The sequence below is a fragment of the Bombus fervidus genome, chromosome 3 (genome assembly GCF_041682495.2).
Source record: "Bombus fervidus isolate BK054 chromosome 3, iyBomFerv1, whole genome shotgun sequence".
In the NCBI taxonomy this organism is placed as follows: Eukaryota; Metazoa; Arthropoda; class Insecta; order Hymenoptera; family Apidae; genus Bombus; species Bombus fervidus.
In genome coordinates, this window is record NC_091519.1 from 17,514,881 (window position 1) to 17,538,683 (window position 23,803).

At 34.1% G+C, this 23,803-nt stretch overlaps 1 protein-coding gene, 1 long non-coding RNA gene and 1 other non-coding gene across 8 annotated transcripts; 1 reads left to right on the forward strand and 2 right to left on the reverse strand.

Moving 5' to 3' along the window:
• Positions 1-1,765: 1,765 nt before the first annotated feature.
• On the reverse strand, positions 1,766-23,556 carry Dom (domino helicase). 6 transcript variants are annotated; one of them, XM_071999789.1, is made up of 33 exons: positions 22,048-22,192; positions 20,510-20,718; positions 19,678-20,380; positions 19,180-19,311; positions 18,210-18,514; positions 17,793-18,119; positions 17,321-17,531; positions 17,035-17,249; positions 16,812-16,949; positions 16,651-16,741; positions 16,247-16,440; positions 16,063-16,164; positions 15,491-15,806; positions 15,248-15,422; positions 14,973-15,159; positions 14,586-14,722; positions 14,303-14,489; positions 13,895-14,213; positions 13,719-13,799; positions 13,171-13,428; positions 12,326-12,627; positions 11,950-12,242; positions 11,489-11,861; positions 11,210-11,406; positions 11,024-11,138; positions 10,614-10,946; positions 10,304-10,525; positions 5,543-5,578; positions 5,287-5,455; positions 4,690-5,174; positions 4,327-4,611; positions 3,106-4,245; positions 1,766-3,024 (listed from the first exon to the last, which is right to left on the reverse strand). In XM_071999789.1, exons 2-33 carry the CDS (start codon positions 20,705-20,707, stop codon positions 2,692-2,694), a joined length of 8,559 nt encoding a protein of 2,852 aa, XP_071855890.1. In that variant the 5' UTR covers positions 20,708-20,718; positions 22,048-22,192; the 3' UTR covers positions 1,766-2,691. The 6 variants fall into 6 exon arrangements, with proteins under 6 accessions (XP_071855890.1, XP_071855886.1, XP_071855887.1 ...); XM_071999785.1 differs by lacking the exons at positions 1,766-3,024; positions 3,106-4,245; positions 4,327-4,611; ... (2 more) ...; positions 5,543-5,578; positions 22,048-22,192 and adding an exon at positions 23,344-23,556 and having other exon boundaries at positions 6,263-10,525; XM_071999786.1 differs by lacking the exons at positions 1,766-3,024; positions 3,106-4,245; positions 4,327-4,611; ... (1 more) ...; positions 5,287-5,455; positions 5,543-5,578 and having other exon boundaries at positions 6,263-10,525; positions 13,276-13,428.
• Positions 17,606-17,740, reverse strand: LOC139986059 (small nucleolar RNA snoR639/H1). Its single transcript, XR_011799560.1, has one exon. It is a non-coding gene; the product is annotated as a small nucleolar RNA snoR639/H1 (small nucleolar RNA).
• On the forward strand, positions 21,601-22,791 carry LOC139985398 (uncharacterized). The gene is made up of 2 exons (XR_011799404.1): positions 21,601-22,078; positions 22,188-22,791. It is a non-coding gene; the product is annotated as an uncharacterized lncRNA (long non-coding RNA).
• Positions 23,557-23,803: the final 247 nt, after the last annotated feature.

Below are 23,803 nucleotides of genomic sequence, written 5' to 3' on the forward strand. Positions count from 1 at the left end.
CCGGACATCAGTTGAGTTATCTATGGAGGTGATAATTGAAATTAATTTATAAAATTGGAGGAATAATGCGTTGTTTTCTAATTATATATTGAATATTTTCATGTAAAATGACATGAAAATATTTATTATGGTAAATAATCGCAATAGTAAGAGTTTATTTATTTACTTTAGTATTGAACGCTTTATGTTTTCGTTATAACATAATCTGTATCAGTGACGTTTATAGTTATAAACCAATGACTCTGCATTTTCAATATTTGCATTCATCGCGCGGTCAGAAGATAAAACGTGTCGGATGATTCGATCGGTCGAATAATAGTCTAGCCAAATTACTATTTTTTTAGGGATAGATTGATATTGAGAATTTTCTTGTAAAAAAGGTTGAAGGTGTTTATTATGATATTAAATAATCATAGAGGTAAGAATTTATTTATTTATATAGTTACACAAAGCTTTATGTGTATTACAACATAAGCTCTATCGATGACCTTTAGTAGTAGTTATCGAAGAGTGACTATGCACTTTGTATACGTTCTATTTATTTGCTACAATCAATGAAGATGCGTCGCATAACTGGATAATAGTCGAATAATAGTGTAGACCATTCGGAATTAACATTTTTCCAAAAACAAATTGATAATAGAAATATTTTGCATAATATGACTCCTCCGGAGACCCCTGAACAAAATATCGACTGAACGAGAAAAACACGAATTCTTTTTACGTTTTGCTTTGTATTTTATAAACTATTGGTCGTATGTGGAAAAGTTCCGATAGAAAGTTGCAGTTAATAAAATTATCTGTAAAATGAGACCTATTACGTTACGATAAGTTAAATAAGTTAGGTTGCAAATTAGTAAAAAACGCATTTTTAGTAGGAAATGACCACAGACACCTTCACGCACCGTCTCTAATTCGACCGCGCGAAAACGGTAACTAATGGAACAAATCGCATTATCTCGGCAATTATAAAAAAAGCTCGAGTGTAGTTAGAATAACAAAGGCTCAGTTATATGTTCATATAATTAACGCTAACCAAAAACTAGTTCGTATAAAGAAGGAACGGATAAGCGAAGTTCCACTGTACACGGTCAAAATTATCAAATAGATGTAAAAATGTGTTTATTTACATATATGGGTGTTCGGCTATGGGTATAAAAAATTTAAGGGGAGATTCTTGAAGCTAAAATAAGATGAAAATCAAGAATAAAAAAATTGTGTTTTCAGCTTTGTATTTTAGTTATCGTCAATTAAAAGGCCACCGAAATACCCCTGTACGCGAGCAAACCTCCTTACACGAGCGAAATTGGTCAACCAGAGCAGCGGGATGCACAGCAATACTCAAGTAACTAGTATAAGTCACAAAGAAGATTGTGGCATTCTGGATGTAAAATATCCTGCACATTTCGTAAGAAAAATCGTAAATTAAACATGAAATCTATCTACTCATAAAAATCCATAAGGTAATCCGAGGTATTTCGGCTGATTTTTAATTATCAATAACTAAAAAACAAAGCCAAAAATGCAATTTTCTTTTTATCTTATTTTAAGTTTAAGAATCACCTCTTAAATTTTGTACACCTGTAGCTGAACTCTCTATATACAGTGTAGCCCATGAACTCTGTCCAGCTGAAATATGTTTGTTGTTTCAAACAATACGCGAATATATTTCTAGTAAAAGATACGGGATTTAAAGGAATACATAACATGGTAATAACGGTTTCTTGGCAAGTTATTTGACAAGATTTCGTCGGAATACACAAAATTCCTTATGATAGATTTATTTTAGCGTCTATTATACACGAATTATACATATTTATATATATTATTAGTACAATCTTACACAATTCGGTAAAGATTCTAGTATAAACATCGTATCATCAAATGAAATTTTTCATTCCTACAGGTAACTATAGATACATATACAGTCGTAGCTTCGTAGTTACTCTTTTCCATTCATGTGTGTCAACAAATTAAATACATTTCTCGAAGATGAATCGCCTCTTCTTAATTCTTACAAAGTCAAGAAAAATACATCTTAACATATGATCAAGATTATCGTAGAGATATCTTGATTTCATGATTGACTTCTATAAATTACTTGCTCCTCTCGGGATGACATATTAAGATTAACTCATATACCACCATATATCACTTAAACAGAACTGCATTGCTTAATATAAATTAGTACATCAATACCTTCGCAAAACATTTAACTCGCACTAATTTCGATGAAATTAAAAAATTAAGCTGTGTACTTGTATTGCCTTGCCACTTCTGTTGCTATTTGCAATTTCATAACCTTTTTCACATTTTTATGACTTAAAACAATGTCATAATACCATATCGCAATTCCTCAAAACTTTATAGCGCACAAAATTTTTCTCTCGATGTTATATACAAATTCAGCTAGCAAATTTTGAAAGGCGATAGTAGAAATATCAGTTTTCATAGATGAACTTGAAATACAAAAGCAGAAAAGCTTCTAGCAATATAAACGTAAAGATGTAAGAAGACAAAAGATCACATCATCAGTTGTAACATCAAATTGATTGTAATTAAATTACTTGCAATATTTTTTGGAATGTCGTCGTTTGTTTTTTATTCCACAAATAAAAGCTTTATTTCGACTAACGTAAGTAGAAAAAATTGTAACATCTAATAAATTTGAACGTATGTAATGAAACATATTCACTTCGGTTGAGTATCTGGTTGAGTTTGTGATTGCTGTTGTTGCTGTTGTTGTTGTTGTTGTTGTTGCTGCTGCTGCTGTACCTGCTGGGGATGAATGGGATGTGCAAGAGTTTGCAATTTAACTTGACTAGGACCAGGACTACCTCTTGCAGCTGTAACGACAGGTTTACCCTGAGCAGGTGCAGCTTGGCGCAATTGAGCACTACTTGCAGTCATAACTTGGATCGTCTGTTTCAAAGCAGCGGATGCGACTGGAATTACTCTCGTCTGCAACGGAGACTTTGCTAAAACTACTTGTCCAGGTTGAGAAACTGCTTGTCCTGTAGAAACCTGAAATCATATTTTATTTTTAAAAAATGTAAAAGAAACGAACGATGTCAACAAAATTGGCATCTGAGGTATATAACGTACATGTGTAAATTGTTGCATCGCTGATGGTTGAACGTGTTTCATAACTTGTTGAATCTGCTGCACGGTCATAGTCGCAGGCAATGATTTCTGTTGTACAATCAGTTGAGTCTGAACACCAGTTTTCGCAGCGACTTGCGTTAGTTGTGCAACTTTCTGCGCTGGCAATTTTCTTTGAGTGATAATTTGTGGATGCAGAGCGAGCTGACGGATTTGTTGAGGTGTTGCTGTACGTACACTGGCAACGTTTGCAGTTTTTACTAAGGTAGCAACTGGAGTTCCACTAGCTGATGTTCCAGCTTGTACCTGCAAACCTGCCTGAGCAAATATTTGGGCCGGAGTAAGTCCAGTCTGTGCAGGTACCTGTACTTGAGCCACAGCTTTTGCTTGTTGCTGCAAAGCCTGCCGTTTTATTAAAGCAGCCATTTCTGTTTCTGATACTGTACGAGCTACCGTCTGTTTTCCAACAGTTGCTTGTGCAACAGTACCAGCAGTTATATTCTGCTTCATCAACGTAGCCCTTTGTTGCGCAGCGGCAGCTGAAACAGCTACCGATACCTTTTGACCATTTACAGCAGCCTGTGCTTGCAATACCTTTAGTTGCTGCTGTCGCAATAGAACTTGCTGTTGTCGGTAATATTGTAATTGCGCTGCAGTTAACGTTTTAGTACCCGGAGCTGTCGCCACGGTAACCCCAATACCTTTTTGCGTAACCGCGGGTGAACTTTGTGCAGCAGATACTAAACTCGCTGTTGCAATTCTTTGAGCGGCTTGAAGATTACCAACACTAACAACGGTTGGCGTTGTCCGTGCATCTTGCATACTTAACGTTCCTCCTGGTCGAGCTTTAACTGTCGACGTAGCAAGTGTCGTACCACCCGTGGTAACATTACTAATTGTGGTAATAGCTTTCATTGTAGTTAACCCTGCTGTGGCGGTGGTCGCAACTTGCGTTAGTTGATGCACTTGAGGACTTGAGGTATTTGAAATATTTTGTTGAGCTTGTTGTTGCTGTTGGAGTTTGATTTGCTGCTGCTGCTGCTGAACTTGTTGCTGCTGCTGCTGCTGCTGTTGCTGTTGTTGTTGTTGCTGTTGCTGTAATATACGAGCGGCTACTTGTTGTTGTTGCTCTGCTGATAAAACCTGGATACAAAATATTGAATGATGCCATTAAGTGTTTAAAAATGTCGATAATTAAAAGACATTAAGCCTTATTATACTAACAGCATGTTTCAGTTTCTCCTTCGCGATCCTATCGGCGCGTCGCGTTGCAACTTCTATGGGAGCTAATGGGTTATCATATTGGATACCACATTCAGCTAAAACTGCAGCGTTGGTAGGATTTTTCATTAATGGGTTAACGAGTAACGGTTTAACAGTAGGCGTTCTCTTATTCGAAACAGATTTAATGGTGTCAAATCTCTGACAGCACATTAATGTAAACGAATGATTTTTATCCTGATTATATAACTGAGACGTTTTCATTGGCCTGTTTGTTTTACTTTGTTGCTAAAAGAAGACGATTAAAAAATGATAACTTTTTTCCAACAAATATCTCTCGTGTAGAATAAAAATATCTCGATATACCTCGGAAACCTGAGGCATTTTGTAAACTCCTTTCTGTTTCTTTTGTTTCTTCGGCGTAGTATCATAAAGTAACTTTCCCTCTTCTCTTGGTACTATTACTGATTCGTATCTGCTTCTACATTGTTTAGGAGATCTATATATTCGAGAAGTATTATTAACTATATCCGCAACCAAATCCCAATTGGGAGTATGACCAGGAGATAAAATCATCAAATTTAACGGCAGTCCTTGATAAACCTGAATTGCTTGGAGAAGGGCCCAATCCTCATGTATCATCCAATCTAAAACATGTTCTTGGTCCACGGAAGACTTTGACATATGCGACGGTTTTATACCAGGCAGTGGAATTTGTGGCCGAACTATACGGTATTTATGTAGTTTCATATCGCGACGTATTTTCATAAGCGCTGGTGAAGGTCGATCGAATAAAGATCTCGGTGCATAAACAGATTCTTCCTTGTGTCGCATTTTAACCGTTCGCCGTCCTACATAGAAGATAAACAATTTAATATACAATTAAACAAAACGATATCAACTGTATATGTACACAAAGAAAGTAGCATAGATAGGTTTGTTATAAATATATAAACTACTTACCATCACGATCAGTAATTCCAGTTTCAATCCTACTTCTTTTTTGTTCCTTTTTAATGTATATCGGAGGTAATTGTGCCTCTGACATAGGAGTATTTTCATAAAGGAATCCCAAGGAATAGTCGATGTAAACATCATTATCTGTTGTAGGAGGTGTAGGAGGGCACCACATCTAATAATTAAATTAAATTTTACATAGATTAAACTGAAAGTACAAATAAATAATAAATGAAAATAGAAATAAAATTTCTATACTAACCGGCATTTGCTCCATATTGTCGTCCGATAACCATATCTGCAAGACATTAAAAAGTACGTCTATGAGATCCGAAAGTTACAAATAAAAAATCTGCTTCAACAAGATTTAAAAAAAAGATTACAAAGAACGAGCGTCGTGTACGAAACACTCACTTTTCAAACATGACGAATAATTTGAAGAAAAAATGATTTCTTCTCCGTTTTTATATATGTCTTCATACGTCTTCTATTAAATGCAATTGAAAAAATGCTAGAATGCTTGAATAACTGAGTAATCTTGGAAGATCAAGGAAATGAATAGGAAATATACATACATTTTGCTCGTTCAAAGGCTCATTTTTCTACTCAAGAATTTCATTACTTCAATCCCGCGTAGATATTAAGTATTGTACAAGACGCTCATTAATGTGCCTGCTTATACCTTGGCTGACTCCAAGTTTGGAATGGCAAAGGCAGTGTTTTGGTGCCATTTTTCGAATAATTATTTGGAGCTTTCTACTGCATGCTATTATCTAATATTTGCAAAAAAAAATTCTTTTCTTTAATGTGCGGTCATGATAGCCTTGCCACACCAAAACATCGCGAGAATACAAGATCATTACTTTCAATGATCTCGGTATATATAACCAAGCACACTGAGCAAAATTTGACACCAAAACGGAACTGAACCTTTGATCGAACAGACTTGGATCCGCACCAAGAAATAAGAAAACACATGATCTTCATAGCAAGGAATATTTTGTTTATTTCCTTCCTCGGACTCACTCGATCATACAAAATACAGGCACGCAACTTAAATATTACAATGGGGCATACCATTAAACGAAGAATTTCTTAAGTCTAATATGTAATCAGGTCGCAACCTTGTAAGTTATGTAGAGTACAAGGCGTTACACGAGAGCAAAGTACGTCGCATTCGCAGAATTATTTCTGCTTTTTACCTCTGACTCGACTGTTTATTTCTGTTTATTTAAGGAATCAAACGCTACAAAATCGTCGCAAAAAGCGAGACTTTCGCAACGTACTAATGAGCTAAGCTATAATGAATTTTTTTTCTCCTCTATATATCCTATTATAATACAATCGAATGCCTTGTTTCTTTTATCATTTTCTTCCGTTTGTTTTTATCACCAAGTATAAATTACAATGTCAATTAAAGACACTTGAATTCTTTACAAGAAAGTACAATTTACAATGCTAAAAATGTTACACGTATGTACTTAGTACGATGAAAGAAAGCTCTCACTTATCTTTACTTTTGTGATTATATACAAGAATCATGTGAAAATTAAGAAACAATTAGAACTTGGTTTCTCTTATGCGCACGCCGCTCCAGGTAGTAGTAGTTCAAGACAATGTTAATGTCTAAATTATGAGAAATATTTATACAAACACGCTGCTAAATGTTACAGCGATAAAGTTTTAGCGGGACTCAAGATATAGTACCGCTACTGAATTTTTCCAATTGAGTTGTTTGCGAAGAAGGAGGAGGAGGAGTAAGCTGAGTACGAATCGACTTTTTCATTGGCGGTATCTGCTCTTCGTCATCTAGCGTGTCAGCTATTTGTGATTCGTTCGTTTTTCCACTTATCAATGGCTTTGCAAATGATGACAGTCGTGTTCGTTTAATTTTCCTTCTTAATTTCTTTGACCCATCTGATGAATCGTAATTAGAGTCGTTGTCCAAATCAACCAATGCTATCACTGTTGATTGTATCGGAACCTTATCAGTTTTAAGTTTAGAATTCAATGACGTATTTTTGTTCAACGTCGGTGATTTTCCTGCCTTGTTGGAACTGGTATAAGTACTTGCTACGTTGGAAAATACATTAGAGGAAACACGATCTCGAGAACCGGTATCCAATCCAGAATCACACCACCCATCTACTTTACAATTCGGAGTAACATCTGAAATCCTAAGAACGCAATTTTTCCCTGACGAATCAGATGTGGAATTGGAATTAGAATCGGCGTTTTTTTTATTATTTTTCGTGTCAGACGAATTGCAATTAGATGTCCTTGTATGAACGGAACTAGAAGCTTTACTGGTATGATTACTTCGTGTATCCAAAGTAAGAATAGCAACGACTTTAGCAGTTCTTTGTGGTTTCTCGTTAATTTCACTAAAGGAGGATAGCGTTGAATCATCTTGCTTGGGAAAGGTTTCTGACACAACCGCGTTACCATTTGAATCTGTGTTCAACGTTTCTGTTCTTCCAGACAATGGTGAAACGGTAGAAGACTCCTCTTCCTGTGATTTTGAATCAGAAGACGAATCTATCTTCCGAATGTGCTTATTCCCTTTGTTTGATACATGATTAGGACCCTTTGCCGAATTTAGCGTAAAATTCAATCCAGATCGAGTAACTCTCGATCCTTGTTCAAAGGTAGGAACAGGTGTATCCGGTCGTCGTCTCGGTGTACTTGTATTCGTACTTGTAGATTCACTGTTTCTTTTACATCTAGTTGAAATAGAACTAGCGCAATCTTTCGAATCGGATGTTGGTTTCATAGGTGGTATTGAACTGCTTCTTCGAAACACAGTTGGATTCAAAACACCATTATCCAAAGTCTTTGACCTACGCGTCATGGGTTTTTCATATGACGCTGTATTTTGTTCTTCGTTTCTTAGTGACGAAGTCAAATTTGACACAGACCTGGTCGCTAATCGTGGAGAAGATCTAAAGCATTCAGGCAAAGGAGTGTCTGGTCGTCTTTTTTGCGATGATTTTGTGGAATTTGGATTCGGTGGAGGTGTTAAAGAACGGATTGCACTTGATCTTGTAATCCTAGAATGTTCTATCGTCGGTCGAGGTGTGTCGGGCCTTCGAATCTGTGTTACTTTGCTAGTTTCTTTACGATGAGTATTCGAATTTGAATTTGAAATTTCACTTCCTTGACTTTCATATGTATCACTACTAGATAATATCAAATTTTTATTTTCAGTATTTTCTACGCTAACGTTTACTTTCGCGCTCCTTGTAGTCACTCCGTAAGATATTGTATCTGGTTTGCGAAATTTAATCTTATTTTCTGTGTTAGATTCAGATCCACTTGATTCATTCGAGCCTAAAGTATCAAAGGAAAAGGTATTGTCATTGTTTTGTGTCGATGAGGTCGACTGAACTTTTGTGTCATCTTCGTCGCGCACACATTCATCTAATTTAGTATAGTCTTCTTGTTTGCTGCTACTAGGTTCTTGACTAGAGCTTGATTCTATCACAGAAATGGATTCATTATCATTGGCAGACTTATTTGTTGTATCTGAATTTGAAGTACTTTCATCGTATTGTTTATTATTTGTTGAAATTTCTTTCATATCCATGTCTTCTTTCGTTTCGATAGGACTCTGCGCTCTTGTATCATTTTTTAAACTATACTCGTCATTAGAAATATTTATATCTTGGAGCTCGTCTACAGTTTTATTTTTTAATACATTCGATTCCGCGTTAGAGATAAGTAGTTCTTCTTTTAACCCCGTATTTGATTCATCAATGGCAGATGAAGTTATCTTACTCTTAGAAACAGTATCACTTACTAATTTCTTTGTTGTAGATTCAGTATTTTCATCTGTATCGTGAACGACTATTTTATTCTTTAAGGGAGCAATCAATGAATCTTCCGATATATTAATTTCTTCATCTATCTCCAAAGTCATTGAACTTTTCAGGCATTTCGAATCAGAAATTCTTTTTACCATATTCGATTCCATTACAACTGAACGAGTACTACTATTCTGTGAGATCAAATCAACGTTAGAATATTCGGAATCGTCATTACAACTTGCAGCACCTTCTAAATTACTAGATTGCGCCATTTCTATGGACATTAACTTTGTAATATATATTGAAGATGTGGTACTCTCTGTTAACTGTTGTGTTGCTTCACCACCGTCTTTGTTATCAATTATATCTTCTTCTAAATCTTTACTCTGTTCTGATATGCCCGATGAATTACCTGATTGAGAACACGTTTCTATTTCTAACGAATCTAAAGGTATGGTGGTATTAGATTCGTCTATGACAGTTTTATCGTAGTTCGATTTTGGCGAAGAAGTTGCAATGGTACAATGATTTACAATCACTTTACAATTTTCGATGCTTTCAGATCGCTTTTCATCAACAGGCAGAATTGTATTTTTTTCAGCATCTGTATGTTTTAAATCAGCTGTTACCACCTCTTTCTCATTCACAGTATTATCTTCTTCATTGGGTTTATTCGAAATGTTGGTATTATTTAACTTTTTCGGACTTGAAACTGGTGGCAAAGGTAAAATGAAACTTTCTTCTGCTTTCATCCTCATTTCAAGCTCACGTTGTTTACGCAAATTGCTGGCTCTACCTCGGCATTTCGGTTTTATACCAGGCAAGATAGGACTTACGTCCAATGTCCACAAATTAATTTTAACATTTCCCCTTGATCTCGTCCGTGGACTGTTCAGATCGAAATGATTTTGACTAAATGATTTATTAGAACGGTTCTTACGTTTGGGATATCCACCCTTTTCAGAATCATTTTGATCGTGTGCCTCTTCCTCCTCCTCATCCTCGTCGCCTTGACTTTGACTTTCCGTATGACTCGACTCTTCGTCAAGGCTATCTTCTACCACATCTTCTTGTGACTCTGATTCTGATTCTGTAGTAGTCTCAGTTTCACTTTCCGATTCTTGAGCACTTTTACTAATATTCTTACGCGAATTCCTCCTCCTATTCGGTGGGAGTTTCTTATTGACTAATTTCTTAGAATTACTAGCACTATTAACCTGATTTTGCGCATCCTCGCGTCCAAACGTCAAAGGCTTCTCATCGTCATCTGCTAATCGCATTCTCCTTTCTTCCTCCTCGCGCAACGCTCGTAGCCGATCCAACTCCCACTCTTTCTTCTGTTCTTCGAGTTCACGTTCGGCTGCAGCAAGTTGTGCCGCAGAAAATGTACCCTCTGATTCCTCGACAAACTTCATCGCGTAACGTTCTATGGGTGTTAACTATGTACAAAAACACAAACATTTTTATCGATGTACACGCTAAGATCTGAATAAAATATTATAAAAATGAATAAAAACGTTATTTTACCTGAGATACTAAATTTTGTACTTCAAGCTCGGCCTTGCTAACTTGCATGTCATCTCTGTCCGCGTCATCCAAAGGTATATTTTCGTCAAATTCTGCTAAATCAGCAACAGCCTCTGCTTTAGCAGTCTTTGCGGCTTGTACATCAAGATCCTCTTCAGCAGCAGCAAGAGCGCTTTCAAGCGCACCCATCGCTACTTTATCCTCTAAAGTTTGACCTTGATTATCCTTTTGCAAGAACTTCTCTCGATCTCTATTTTGTTCCAATACTTCGGCCATTCGAGTCGTTGCATCATTCTCCGATTGATCGATGTTAAACAGATCTTGAATCGTAGACTGTAAAGATAAATTACAATCATAAAATATTATGTTTTAGAGCATATTTCTTCGTTAAAATTTTTCAAAATACTTACACTTTTGAAATAAGCAGTTGTGAAATTACCACCCTCGATAGCTAAGTCTCCAAGTAGTCTCTTCTGATTGGCCTTTTTCAGAATATTTTCTTCTACGGTTTTTTCACTTACTAACCTAAAACATGTGAAGAATAATTAAATATATTCATAAATATAATATACGTATATTATATTTTTTATATATACCTGTAGATATGTACATCACGTGTTTGACCTATTCTATGACACCTGTCTTGTGCTTGGGCATCCATCGTAGGATTCCAATCACTATCATAAAATATAACGGTGTCTGCTCCTGTAAGATTCACACCTACACCTCCAGATCTTGTCGACAAAATGAAACAAAATATTCGTTTGTCTCCATTAAATCTTTCCATCAAAACCTACAGTTCCCCGTAAAATAAGCCATATTAGAGAACAATAAAAAAAATAATGATATAATAATTTACAGTAAATAATCATTACCTGCCGCTGATCTACTTTAGTAGTACCATCCAAACGTAGATATATGTGTCCATGAAAATTAAGAAAAGCTTCTAATACATCTAACATTCTGGTCATTTGTGTAAAAATTAAAACTCTATGGTTCTCAGATTTAAGCTTTCTAAGAAGTTGATGTAAAGATTGCAATTTTCCACAGTCATACTGTATCAATCTGGGATCTGGGAACTGCGTCATCATTGCACTAGCTACTGGATGGAACAATGCCAATTTTGGCGATAGTTGACGTTGTAATTCCATTTGTATACGTCGTTGAGCGAACAATTTATGTGGAGGAGGATGAGAAACGTGAAAACGTGGCGTAGGGGCGCACACAGCAGGAACATGTACAACAAACCTAGCATAATATTATATTACATCAAGGATAATTAAATAACTTCAATAAATTACTAAACACTAAACTCTTTTTTATTAATATACAATACCTCTCAAAAACTTCCTTCAGCTCCTCAACAATTTGTTCTGTACTTTTGATCGCCTCTGCAAGTGCTTCTGTGCGAGAAAAGAACTGCCTCCGTGTACGTGCATTATCTTTAGCAGTTGCACAGTGAACCCAACCATTATGCCACCGACATGCCGTAGATGGTTTACCAATTCTTAATGCCATAAACAAATCTTCTCCATAGAGAGGGCATGCGGCACATCGTCTTTCATTAGTATTTGCAAGTAGACGAAGTTTAGCTTGTCTTCTTTGTTTCCGTTCTTCTTCTAATTGTGGCTAAAAAGAGATATTATATTTTAAATTTTCTAAATCTTTAAATCCTTCGAATATTTACAACCTTATTCGATTAAGATAATTACCAAATAAAATTCGGATTTTGGACGTTCTTTCATTTGTGCCTTTTCTGATTCTTTTTGTGCGTGTCTAGTAACAATACCACAACGGTTCGATTGTTGTTGAGATTGTCCATTGCCAGCAGGAGACTGTGCAGTGACATTAAGAGGTGGCACCCTCATAACAGGTCTTCCACTTGTTCCGCTTGTAGTTGTAACCACTCCTCCTATAACTTTGTTTACTGTAGTTGCCGAGGTAGATAGGCCCATTAAAGATTTTGGTAAAACTTTCAAACGTGGTACACATGGAGTCATTACTGGAAATGAAACTGTAAATATAAACAATGTTAATCATTCTTAGACAAATTTAAATAAGATCTGAAAAATATATCAATTTACTAGGGTAGAAATATTGCCTATTAATCCTTTGCGGACTACCGCCGAATATATGCGTTCTGCGTAAGCCATCAATTTGGCTGAGGAAGTCATACGCGTTCGACGAAAACAACTGAGAGAACAAAAAGACTCATATATGTGTGTCATTTTATTTATCCTGTGGAGAATCTATGCATGTACATATGTTAGGAATTTGACACCTATGAATGAAAAGCGCGTCTAAGCAGAAATGTGCGCTGGCAATTTTAAATGACTATCGCTGCAGTAGCTCGGCCCAACGGTACGGTTGACTTCGAACCGTCCCGTCCACAAAGGGTTAACATAAGGAATATTGTAGTCATGCATTTTGTATTATTCCTTAACATTCATCTAAATGCATACAAATGACATGAAAAAGGATATATGTATATGGTGCATATTTTTTGAACATAGAACATAAATGAAATCAGTGGGATATGAGCACTCTTAGGACAAACCTGTGTTAGTGTTTTGTTGATTTGAAGTCAGAATGATATGTCTACCAATAGATGTTTGAACCACTTGTGCAAGATTAGGCATTGCTATTCTTTGGACGGAATCACCTTGTTTAACTGCAACTGTTTGCGTTGCTAGACGTTGCAGTCCATCTATAATATTTGCATTCCCTACTGTAATCCTTTGTGCACTCGTTGCTGCTGTAGTTGGTGTCACTGTTGTACTTTGTGGGTTATGTGCTAGCGTTCCAACAGGAATTGCTATTTTCGAAGCAAACACAACAAATGTTTTACACAAACTGTGATTCACAAATGTTAGATTATAATTAAATGTAAGTTTTGTTAATGTGCTCTCGGTTCTAGAATGCTTATAACATGGGGAAACTATAAACAAGCTGGCCCGAGATCAATTGCTCTAGCACCATTGCAAGAATGATTACACAGTGATAAGTTTGAGTGCAACCACTGATCGATGATGCACAAGGATTCCAGGTTTTGGATATAAATATACGTAGTAAACGTATAAAACCACACGAGAAAAAAACCCTCACCTTTTACACTACCCTGATGTTGAACTAATTGTACGGAATATCCTTGCAACTGTTGGCCACCTGCTACTTTTAGTGTGACACCTATGAATTTATATATGAATTTATAAAAACAGAGAAAATTAATTGCAAAAATTGGAAAAATCCAAAATATGAAATGTCTATAAAATCATTCTTACCTTGCCCTGGAGTGCTTTGATTATTTGCCGTTTTTATCAAAGGAGACGTTCCAACTTTTGGAGTAGGCAATATTCCAGTCAAATTCTTTAATTTTGTTTGTGTCTGCCGCGGTACGGATGACGGCTTAACTTGATTAGATAATCTAACATTAATTTTAATCTTTCCAGGTGGACATCTCGGAGACGGATCTGGTTGTGTGTCTATTTCTTCTATAAGCTTGCGTGGTGTTTGCAATCGTCTGACTCTATGCGCCACAAACGCAGTAAGACTTAACTCCAAATCACATAATAAAATATTAATACTAGATAGATCGATATGCTATAAAGTAAAAAATAAATATATTATACTTTCCTCTAAACTTCTAAGAGCATAATTAATATTAGAAAAAATTAAATTATATATTTTACCTTAAATGGATCATAATCAAGAGCACTCCATACTAACGAAGCTGTGACATATTCAATAGCTTCCATTTGAAATGGTGATACAGTAGGTCTAACTTCAAATAAATTTGGGTGGTTGCATACCTTCCGTAATTGCATTAATACATTAATCACACTTAACAGATTGCCACTAGCGAGGGTCTCCTTTGTTCTTAATGAAAAACAATTATATACATATATATATATATATTCATATTACATAAATCTTTGTGATATAAAAAGAAATGACAAAATATGTAATGCTTACTTCGCTCTGGACATAAAATCATCGTATAGGTATCGCTGACGTTTTGATAAACGGCACATGACGACGTGCTCATACTTTTTGGGTAATTGTTTTTCTACTTCTGTTTTTAATCTTCGTAATAAAAAAGGCCGCAAAACCTACAAACAATATAATTACTATATAAATAACATATAACAGAGATACAATGAAAGTTGTAAGTGTTTCTCTAGACAGGATTCGTATGTCAAATCAATACTTTACGACACGCGAGTTTTAATAGAGAACTTTTTTTAATATCTCGCTATTTATATAAAACAGACATGCGATACGTAATCATCATATATCTGTGTCGGTAGCGAATAATTGCATACGTGAAACAAGGTATATAAAAATAAATTACGTACAGACCTTATGCAGACGACGAATAATATTTTCATTGTATTCACTATTTCCTTCTATCATCCCAGTAACAGGATTACTAAACCATTCTTTAAATTCTCTATGTGACTGAAATACATTCGGCATTAAAAAATGCATCAATGACCACAGTTCCATTAAGTTATTCTGTAGAGGTGTGCCAGTAAGCAATAATCGTCTGTAATAATAAGGATTTTTATATAGAAGTTCCTCATATAATTTAAAATAATATATTTATAAATTATATTAACCAAATAGATATTTACCGTTGGGTTTGAAAATTCAATAGTAATTGCCATCTCTGTGATTTGAAATTTTTTATATTTTGAGCTTCGTCCAATATAAGATATTTCCACTTTTTCCTTCTAAAGCTTTGATGATCCTGTATAACCAGTTTATATGATGTTATGCAAATATGAAAAGCGTTAGGTTTAGTCCAACCTAAAAATAAACAAAATATTACAAATACTGTTATTTGCACTTATATTTGTTCAGAGATAAACCAATACCTGTTCTTTTTTGTTTCCTTTCTTTTTGCGTTCCGTAATAAGTCAAAATCTTAAATCCTGGACACCATTTCTTACATTCCATTTCCCAGTTAAGCATCACAGATGTTGGTACTATTATGAGATGAGGACCCCAATTTCCTTTTTCGCATGCCAAATGCGCAAGTAAAGCAATCGTTTGTATGGTTTTACCCAAACCCATTTCGTCTGCTAAAATACCATTTAATTTCCTGTCGTACATTGTAACAAGCCAATCTAATCCTATATGTTGATATTCTCGAAGGGGATGTTTCAGAAGAAATGGAATTTTCGTAACAACCTAAAATTATATCAGTTTCGTTAGACAATCATACATAACTTTATTTTAATTCGTATAATTCGTGTAACTGGTAAAATTTGTCATGATAATTCTCTAAAATAAATCGATGAATCAATTTACTTGTTAAAAGAAAATCACTTATGCTTTAGCCTTCGTAAATGGTCATGTGCTAAATATTGTTACACAACCTTGGATGAAAGGCTGAATAATTGATATACCCACAACGGAATTACAAAGATATTTCAATGACACATACACTGGTGGTAAGTAAAGTATTTCCTTTAGGTTGGATACTTTCTGCCAATGCTGCGACGTTATCCATTTCATCGCGAGCATTTGAATGGTCCATCTCTGCAGTCTGTAAAAGGCAGAATGACCAGTGCAATTATTTTTTTGTATACAAAATTCCTATACGAGTACTAATGAAAACACCGTCTAACCTTATCATTTGATGATTTTTCCATGGATACATCTTCTAAGAGAGATTTAAGTCCAATATCGGCTTCATTATCAGTTTGTGTTTGAGACTCTTCCTCATCAACTTCGTTGTCACTCTCTTCACTTTCACTTTCGTTACTCGTAGATTCTTCGTCATTTTCCTGAGCTTCTTCTTTTATGCTTTCTTTATCTGACTCTACACAAATAAATACATATATATACGTATTACAAATTTTCATGTTTATTGGATTATTGTAACAAATGTTAATTTTCAGACAAATGCCTCAAGTCACATCAGTAACAGGAATTAAGAATGAAAACCATTTCTTAAACCATCAGGATCGGTAGAATATCATCATCAATGAACACATATAATATGGCGAAAATTAACTTAAATAATATTGACCTTGTATAGGTTCTTGTTCAACATCTATTGGCACATCTGACATGTTACCATATTTGGCAATAAGTTCATCGATAGACATTTCATTTTCAGCCTGAAAGTATTAAACTTTTATAGAGAAAATCCATAAGTCCTCCATAATAGTTAGAAAAGTATATATATACTTTAAGATCATCTAATTCTTGTTTATAATCCGCATTTTCTTCCAGTTTTTCTTGTTCCATAATAGTCTCCTCCTCATCGGAGGATTCATCCGATGCGGCAACAAAATCCATATCACCATCTGTTGTCTTTTCACTCTCCTATTAATAAATACATATAACAAATTTTTTATTGCCGTAAAAAATAGTGTCATTAAAACCCTTGGTCTAAAAATATTTTACATACTTCCTCTACTCCTTTTGATGCAGGTGATAAACTTTTATTTCTATTTTCCAAGTAATCAGGTGGTAACTCTTTAAGGAGATCTTCTAGGGGTAGCTCTGATTCTTTTTTCAGCAGTTCAACTTCTTCTTTATGATTTGTCACAGATTTCAATTCTTCTTCGGCTTTTGCTATGGTTTCTTCATCATCATCTGAGCTTTGGTTTGGTTGAAAATCCTCTATATTAACAAGATTAAAATTATTAACATAATTGAAATATGATGAGCTTAGGAAAATGTATTTTACATACCATCAGAATGAGATTTTCCGGGTGGTATTGGAGAAGAAATACGTGAACTATTCATGGAGGCTGGCACACTTTGAGGACCATCAGTTTTATTAAGTCCTTCAGTTAACCATGTTGAATATTTCTCTGTTTGACCCACAATAAAATTTAAGTGTTGATCTAGTGCCTGCTTTCTTTTCTCTTCAAGCCTCGTCTGTTGTTTATATTCCACTAACTTGAAAACAGAATGAAAAAACATGAAATATACATTCAGTCTTATAAATGGTTTAAGTGCTACATAAAAATATATGTCCAGCATCAATTCTTTGATTATACCGTAATAATAAATACAACCATACACAATGAGCAGACTTTGCTGTTCCCACAACGAGCACACAGTTTCAATTGAAATACATTGAAATTGTCGGCTTAATAGTGTGGGGTAAAATCTGTATTATTATAGTTTACAATTCTAACTCTTTTTCTTGTTACTTACTTTTTCCACGTTTGTCCAGAAAGTTTTGATTTCTTTTGCAATAAAACTAGCAATTTTCTTTAACCTAAGTTCTTGTGATTTTTCAGCTTTTTGTGCTTGAATTGCTTTCTCTTGGAAATATTTCTGTACCATACGCGCACACTTTTTCGCTGCAGCTTTTTTCCACTTCCGTTCTTGAGCGAAGTCAGCAGCTAGCCAAACCATCTCTTCTAACAAATAGTCCCAGTGAGCCTTTGTACGAGGTGGTTCTTGTACCTTAGGCAACCTTCTTTCTGACCATAATCCTTCCCGCTGTAATTCCGCAATCCTTTGCATAACGTATGCTTCCTACAAACATTTTATGTATCAAATTATACCAATTTGTAGTTATCATAATAATTCATTAAATGTTGCATAATTGCATAGAAATTACTTTACCTGTTTTGCCTTCTCTACAATTTGTTCTTGGTTATTTGTGATATCACATGACGTAGCTGCATTAGAGGCAGGTAACTTAACAAGTTTAACTACAGGCTGAGTAGGTATAGTAGGCGCAGAAGATGTTTTAGTAACAGTAGTAGCAGTAGCTGTGGTGGTGGTAGCTCCAGTAAAAGTAAGGGTAGGAGTAGTCATTGTAGTAATAGTTGTTGTAATGGATGTAGCTATTGTAGATTTATCTATCACTGGACTTGTAACAGTTGTTGTCACAGGTTTCGGTGAACCTGGAACTACTGGTGCATTACCTGTAATAGTAATAAAATAATTTAATACATGAAGAAATCATGTTTAGAGAAAATTAAGAGTATGTATACATGTATCAACAGCGCCCTTCGGCTGAAAAGCATATTGCTAAACAACCTTACATATGCTGTGAATTAATATTTCCACAAAGAGTGAACTGATCCAAAATGTATAAACTTGAATCAGCCGTCTACCGTGGAATATTCTACAATATCAAAAAGAATATACTATCATAATATATAAATGATTAACATAAACATAGCTGTAAGTTTTTTCCAAAGGTATAAATCACTAAATGAAAATGAACTATGAATTTAACATGATTGTATTAAAAAATAAAATAAAAAAATTACATCTAATATGAAAGAAAATGGCCTATTGCATTTTTTTAAACGAAAATCATTGCTCTTAGTATTTTAAGAAATATACAATACTATTTGAGTACAAAAAGTAGCCATATCATGTTTCACTCACCATATCATGTTTATTTAATGAAACCTATAATTAACTGTTTCACTAATAATGCAAAGTAATATCTAGTGATATTTTCTCAATTAAGTGAAATTTTTTTAGATATATTGAAAATAATTTTACAGAATTCAATAAAGATTATTTTTAAAAAAAAGTAAGGAGTCTAAACATCAAACGATAAGCCTGCAGTAATCACCTATAATGAGCGTGGGTGCTAGAGTAGAAGAAGTAGGTGGAGGGTGAGCGGTGACTGGTGAAGACTGAATTGCTGCTCTGAAGGCAAACACCATGCCATGGCGGCCCCCTTGAGGCCTACCTGGTACATGTCCTATTATGCAAAGTAATTACATATTTGGTTGTTGTAAGATATATACTAAAACTCCTAATTGCTTTTCCACATTCTCAAAAAACTACTTATTAATAATGAGAAACTAGCATAAGTACCTACAAACAGAACATATTCTAAAATATGTTCATAGTTTTTGTGCAAGGTTAATACATTACACATGAATTGAAATTATCTTTTACTCTATATTACTTATACTTTTTTTAAAAATAATGGTGTGCCTTTTAATATTCTAGTGAAACTGATTAGTGTTAAATGTAAAACATCTTATTAGGAAGTAAGATTGCTATAATATAATTTAAATTATCAAATCAGTTACAAATGTATTCACAATGATAATATGATTACCTTGTTGATTAAGTTGAGCTACTGCAGCAGGCAATGTCGTGGACACCGCAACTGGAGCAACATTCATTCCAGAAATTTTTACTTCTGTACACTGATTCACAGGAACTATTGTAGAAACAGTTGTTGCAGTTGGTGTTAGTGGAATTTCTGATATTGCTGGCAGTGGAGCTGTTAAATCTTCATCATCATCATCTGGATCTAATCTATGTTGCCGTAAAAAATGCAAATATTGGGGTGTTGGAGGTCTCTTCCTCCATGTTTGAAAATCCATTATATTGCCTCCAGCATGAAGAAAGAATAATTCTGATGCATTCTCTACATATTTCTCTCTTATTGCACGCATCCTTTTCATTTTATGTTCCATAATTCTCCTTCTGTAACCCATTGCATCATCGGCAAGCATAGTATGTTTTTCAGTAGAATCTGTTAATTTCAACTTTTTTCTTGCAGGTGGTGAATGATGCACAGAAGCTTGCGAGGTTGGTGCAACAAACATATTTCCAATAGAAGTTCGAACAAGTTTTGGAGATGTTGCTAAAACAACTTTAGGTGAACCCTGGCGAGTAGGAGATGTAAGAGGTGAACTACTTGCACCTGCAACTCCCACACTACCTGCACGTGGTGGTGTACCACTGATATTAACAATTCTTGTAACACCAACTTGTTGAATGTTTGTATTTGTTGTTGCATTACTTGGTATAACCTGTATAATCATATTAAAAACAAAAAATCATTAAATTTTTATTATATCATTTATTATATATAAAATTTTATAAAAAATTATATATATAAAAAAAGTTACAAAAATTAGAATACACTAAAAAATATGCACCTGTGTAAGACCAGGGACCTGTGAAGTAATAACAAATTGCTGTCCAGCACCTGTAGTAAGGACATTAAGTCCTTGGGCAGTAGCAAGAACTTGTTGTAAATTAACAGTCTGTTGCGGTGCACCTCCATTGCTACCCCCATTATTTCCTCCACCCCCATTGAGGGGTGGTAAAATAGGTGCAGTCTGCTTATCACTCATTACACATTACACTATGATATAAAGTAATAAGAAATGTTATTAATAATTTGTCATTTGCAATTGAAAAATAAAGCAATGAAACCATTTATCATTTGTAGGAAAAAAAAATGATACATAAGAATAAAATATTGATAATATTTAGAGAAATATAAATGTATATAAACACATTACATTGAAACTGAAAAATATACTTCAAAAGATAAATATAAATATATATTGTTACCAATAAATATTAAATTAGTATGTTTTTATTCAAAATCCATATTTTTGTATAATTCTATCTATACCTTTATCTATCAAACCAACAATACAAATTTAAATAATTTCTAATTATATTTAAAAAAAAATATAAAACAAATATTTTTTATACTTTATAATAAAAGTAACTTACTAAATGTGTTTGTTATTCCCATAAGTATCTTAGTAATAATGTATCAAGCATTAAATATTTTAATCTTTGTACCTTACATTTATCAAGCAAGCTTTTTTTTTAAACCTATATGTTTGTATTCAGAATAAATTAATAAAAAACAAACAAATAGGGAAAAGAAAACAAACAAAATAAGCAAATTAAAAATTGAAAAGATATGAAAATAAATTGAAATTGTGCTTCTTTCTTTTTAAATTGAACATTTCTGTAACAATTACATATTTATTTTGCAATAAAAAAATAAACATATGAAATTGATAATGAGAGAAAAAGATGTATAAGAAACAACAAACTAAAGCTTCACAAATTACTAACAGTTTATTTTTCAATTATTTAAAATGTATATAAGCAATTTATTATTTAATTATAGATCAGATATGTACATTTCAAGCTTATTCTAAGTAAAGTAATCTCAATGGTTCAAAATGAGAACGTTAATTGATTTGTGAAAAAAGCGCCGAAATCAAAATTTCTCCGTTGATCCAACTGATACACCACATTGGAATTTATAAAACATGCGTATTGCGCAGAAGAAAAAACACCCTCAAAAATACGGCATCATGAGTAATAAGAACGTATCTACAATCAACCGAATAGTGAAATGAACGATGTCATTTAGAATATCAAAAGATTGCAACGAATACGCAAACGTCCAATATATCAAGCATTCAGGGCGTTCAAGTCTTTTTATTAGAAAAATGTCAATTTGTCTTAATGTAATAACGACAATCATCACACCAGTCTATCAGTTAAGCTTTTTAAGAGTGGAAACAGCTTTTCCGACCTTTTAAAGTGTATCGCTTTCCAAATAATACATTTTTCACAATTGCGTCAGTGGAGCCTCGCGGCGATACAAAGGAAATTTTTCGTCCGCCATGTTGGCGTTGGTCTGATAGGAGGGCGGACTTACCATACTGTAATCACAAAATTCTGCAACGTAGGTGAGCCATCCACAAAAATAATTGTTACACCCGTGATCGACAAGCATTAAATTGTAATTAGGTACTTCACGTAATGTACAGTGCATGAGCTATATCTAATATTTTACAGAACATTTTCGCTCGACTCGCTCAAGGACGCACACACTTCTAAACATGGCGACGGCTCCCGACAAATTTCGACCGCGACCAGATCTTGAGCTGCTCGCTACTTCACGTTTACACAAGCCACGGAGAGATGCCGCTCCAACTGGGCGCTGAATCTACGATTGGCCGAATACAACCGGATACTTGGCAACGTGGCAGTATCAGACGTTCCCGATTGGTTACTAGTAAAAATATTAAAAGGGCTCGTTTTCCGACTAACAAATCAAATCAGCAACTATTATTTCTAAGTGTAAAACATGCATTCTTTACAATCTACCACTATATGGATTACAATATGCATGAAATCTATTAATAAAAAGATACTACATGTTATTACTTGTTGATAAGGATTGAAGATATGTAAAAGCTTTATCGTATTTGGTAAAACAGTTTTATCTGATTATTTGTAAAATAATCAAATTTCTTAAAAATGATCATAAAACGGGCGCTCTTATGATGTTAAAAATATAGAAATTAAAAGATCTTGTAACAGTAAATTATTATTATTATCCTTCGGTAATAATTTTATACGATTGTATAGTAACCGACAAATATAGGCATACATTACATGTAGTATTACATCACTTTACATTCCTGGCATCGTGTAGAAAGCAGTTATCCAAATGTTTCGTTTAATTTATAACGCAAACAAACTAATATCATGAAACTACATATCTTTTAAAATAAAATTTCTCTTTTACTTACAGCTACGCACCACGTGATTCGTGCATTATCCGTATATAGTATTTGAATAATTAAGTATTATATTTTTTCTTATTGTTTCTTGCTTTGACCATTATAGTTATTTATAAGAGAAAATTCCATACATATTATTAAAACACTTGTAAAAATATTTATGAATTTCATATTTTTAGTTGATAATATATTTATTCAATGGTAATGTATTCTATTTTAAATATACACAATTTCTAAAGTATTATTAACACGGTGTATTTATTAGAATAATAAATTTTGATTAAGTTTCATACTAAGCGCAACATGGTGGCCGCGCTATATACACTTAAATATACCACGTGCTACTTATAACCATTATATGTAACTACTATTAATAATACATGTAAGAGGAAGTAAAGTTAAAAAAGAAGAAAAATTGTACTTACTTTTTCGTTAATTCCTTCTGTGATTTTCTGTATCCGTGAATGTGCACATTTTCTACCCAAAATCGAAAAAATATATATCTATATGCTGAACACATGCGCAACTTCTCGTGATACAACGTATGCTAAACACATTTTCAAATGCAATGACACAGCCTCGATAAGTCTTCTTGTAGAAAACCATAATTATATCCACGATAGATTCTATGTGAATCGTAATCGAATAATAAATGAAATTTTGTATACTTAAAGTTTGTGATACGTTTTTCTGATTCTACTCGATTCTACTATGCTCAACGAGATGCCCACGTGCGATACAGTACGTACAATCGTAAGAATGACGCTGAGGTCATTTCGGTACTCGGCGCATCATCTGTTGATTGCCTCTGTTACATTTACATTGATCTACGTAGTACGGGTGATAATGATTTAAAATTTTTACTTAAAATTAATAACGAAAGAT

Bases quoted from the DNA above. Each gene is read 5' to 3' on its own strand.
- Dom (XM_071999785.1), bottom strand. From the start codon at position 20,707: ATGAGTGATAAGCAGACTGCACCTATTTTACCACCCCTCAATGGGGGT. The intron at 14,723-14,972 runs GTCTGTACGTAA...TATTGTTTGTAG, and splicing joins TTATTCGTCGTCTGCATAAG to GTTTTGCGGCCTTTTTTATT. The intron at 14,490-14,585 runs GTAAGCATTACA...TTTTTCATTAAG, and splicing joins GATTTTATGTCCAGAGCGAA to AACAAAGGAGACCCTCGCTA.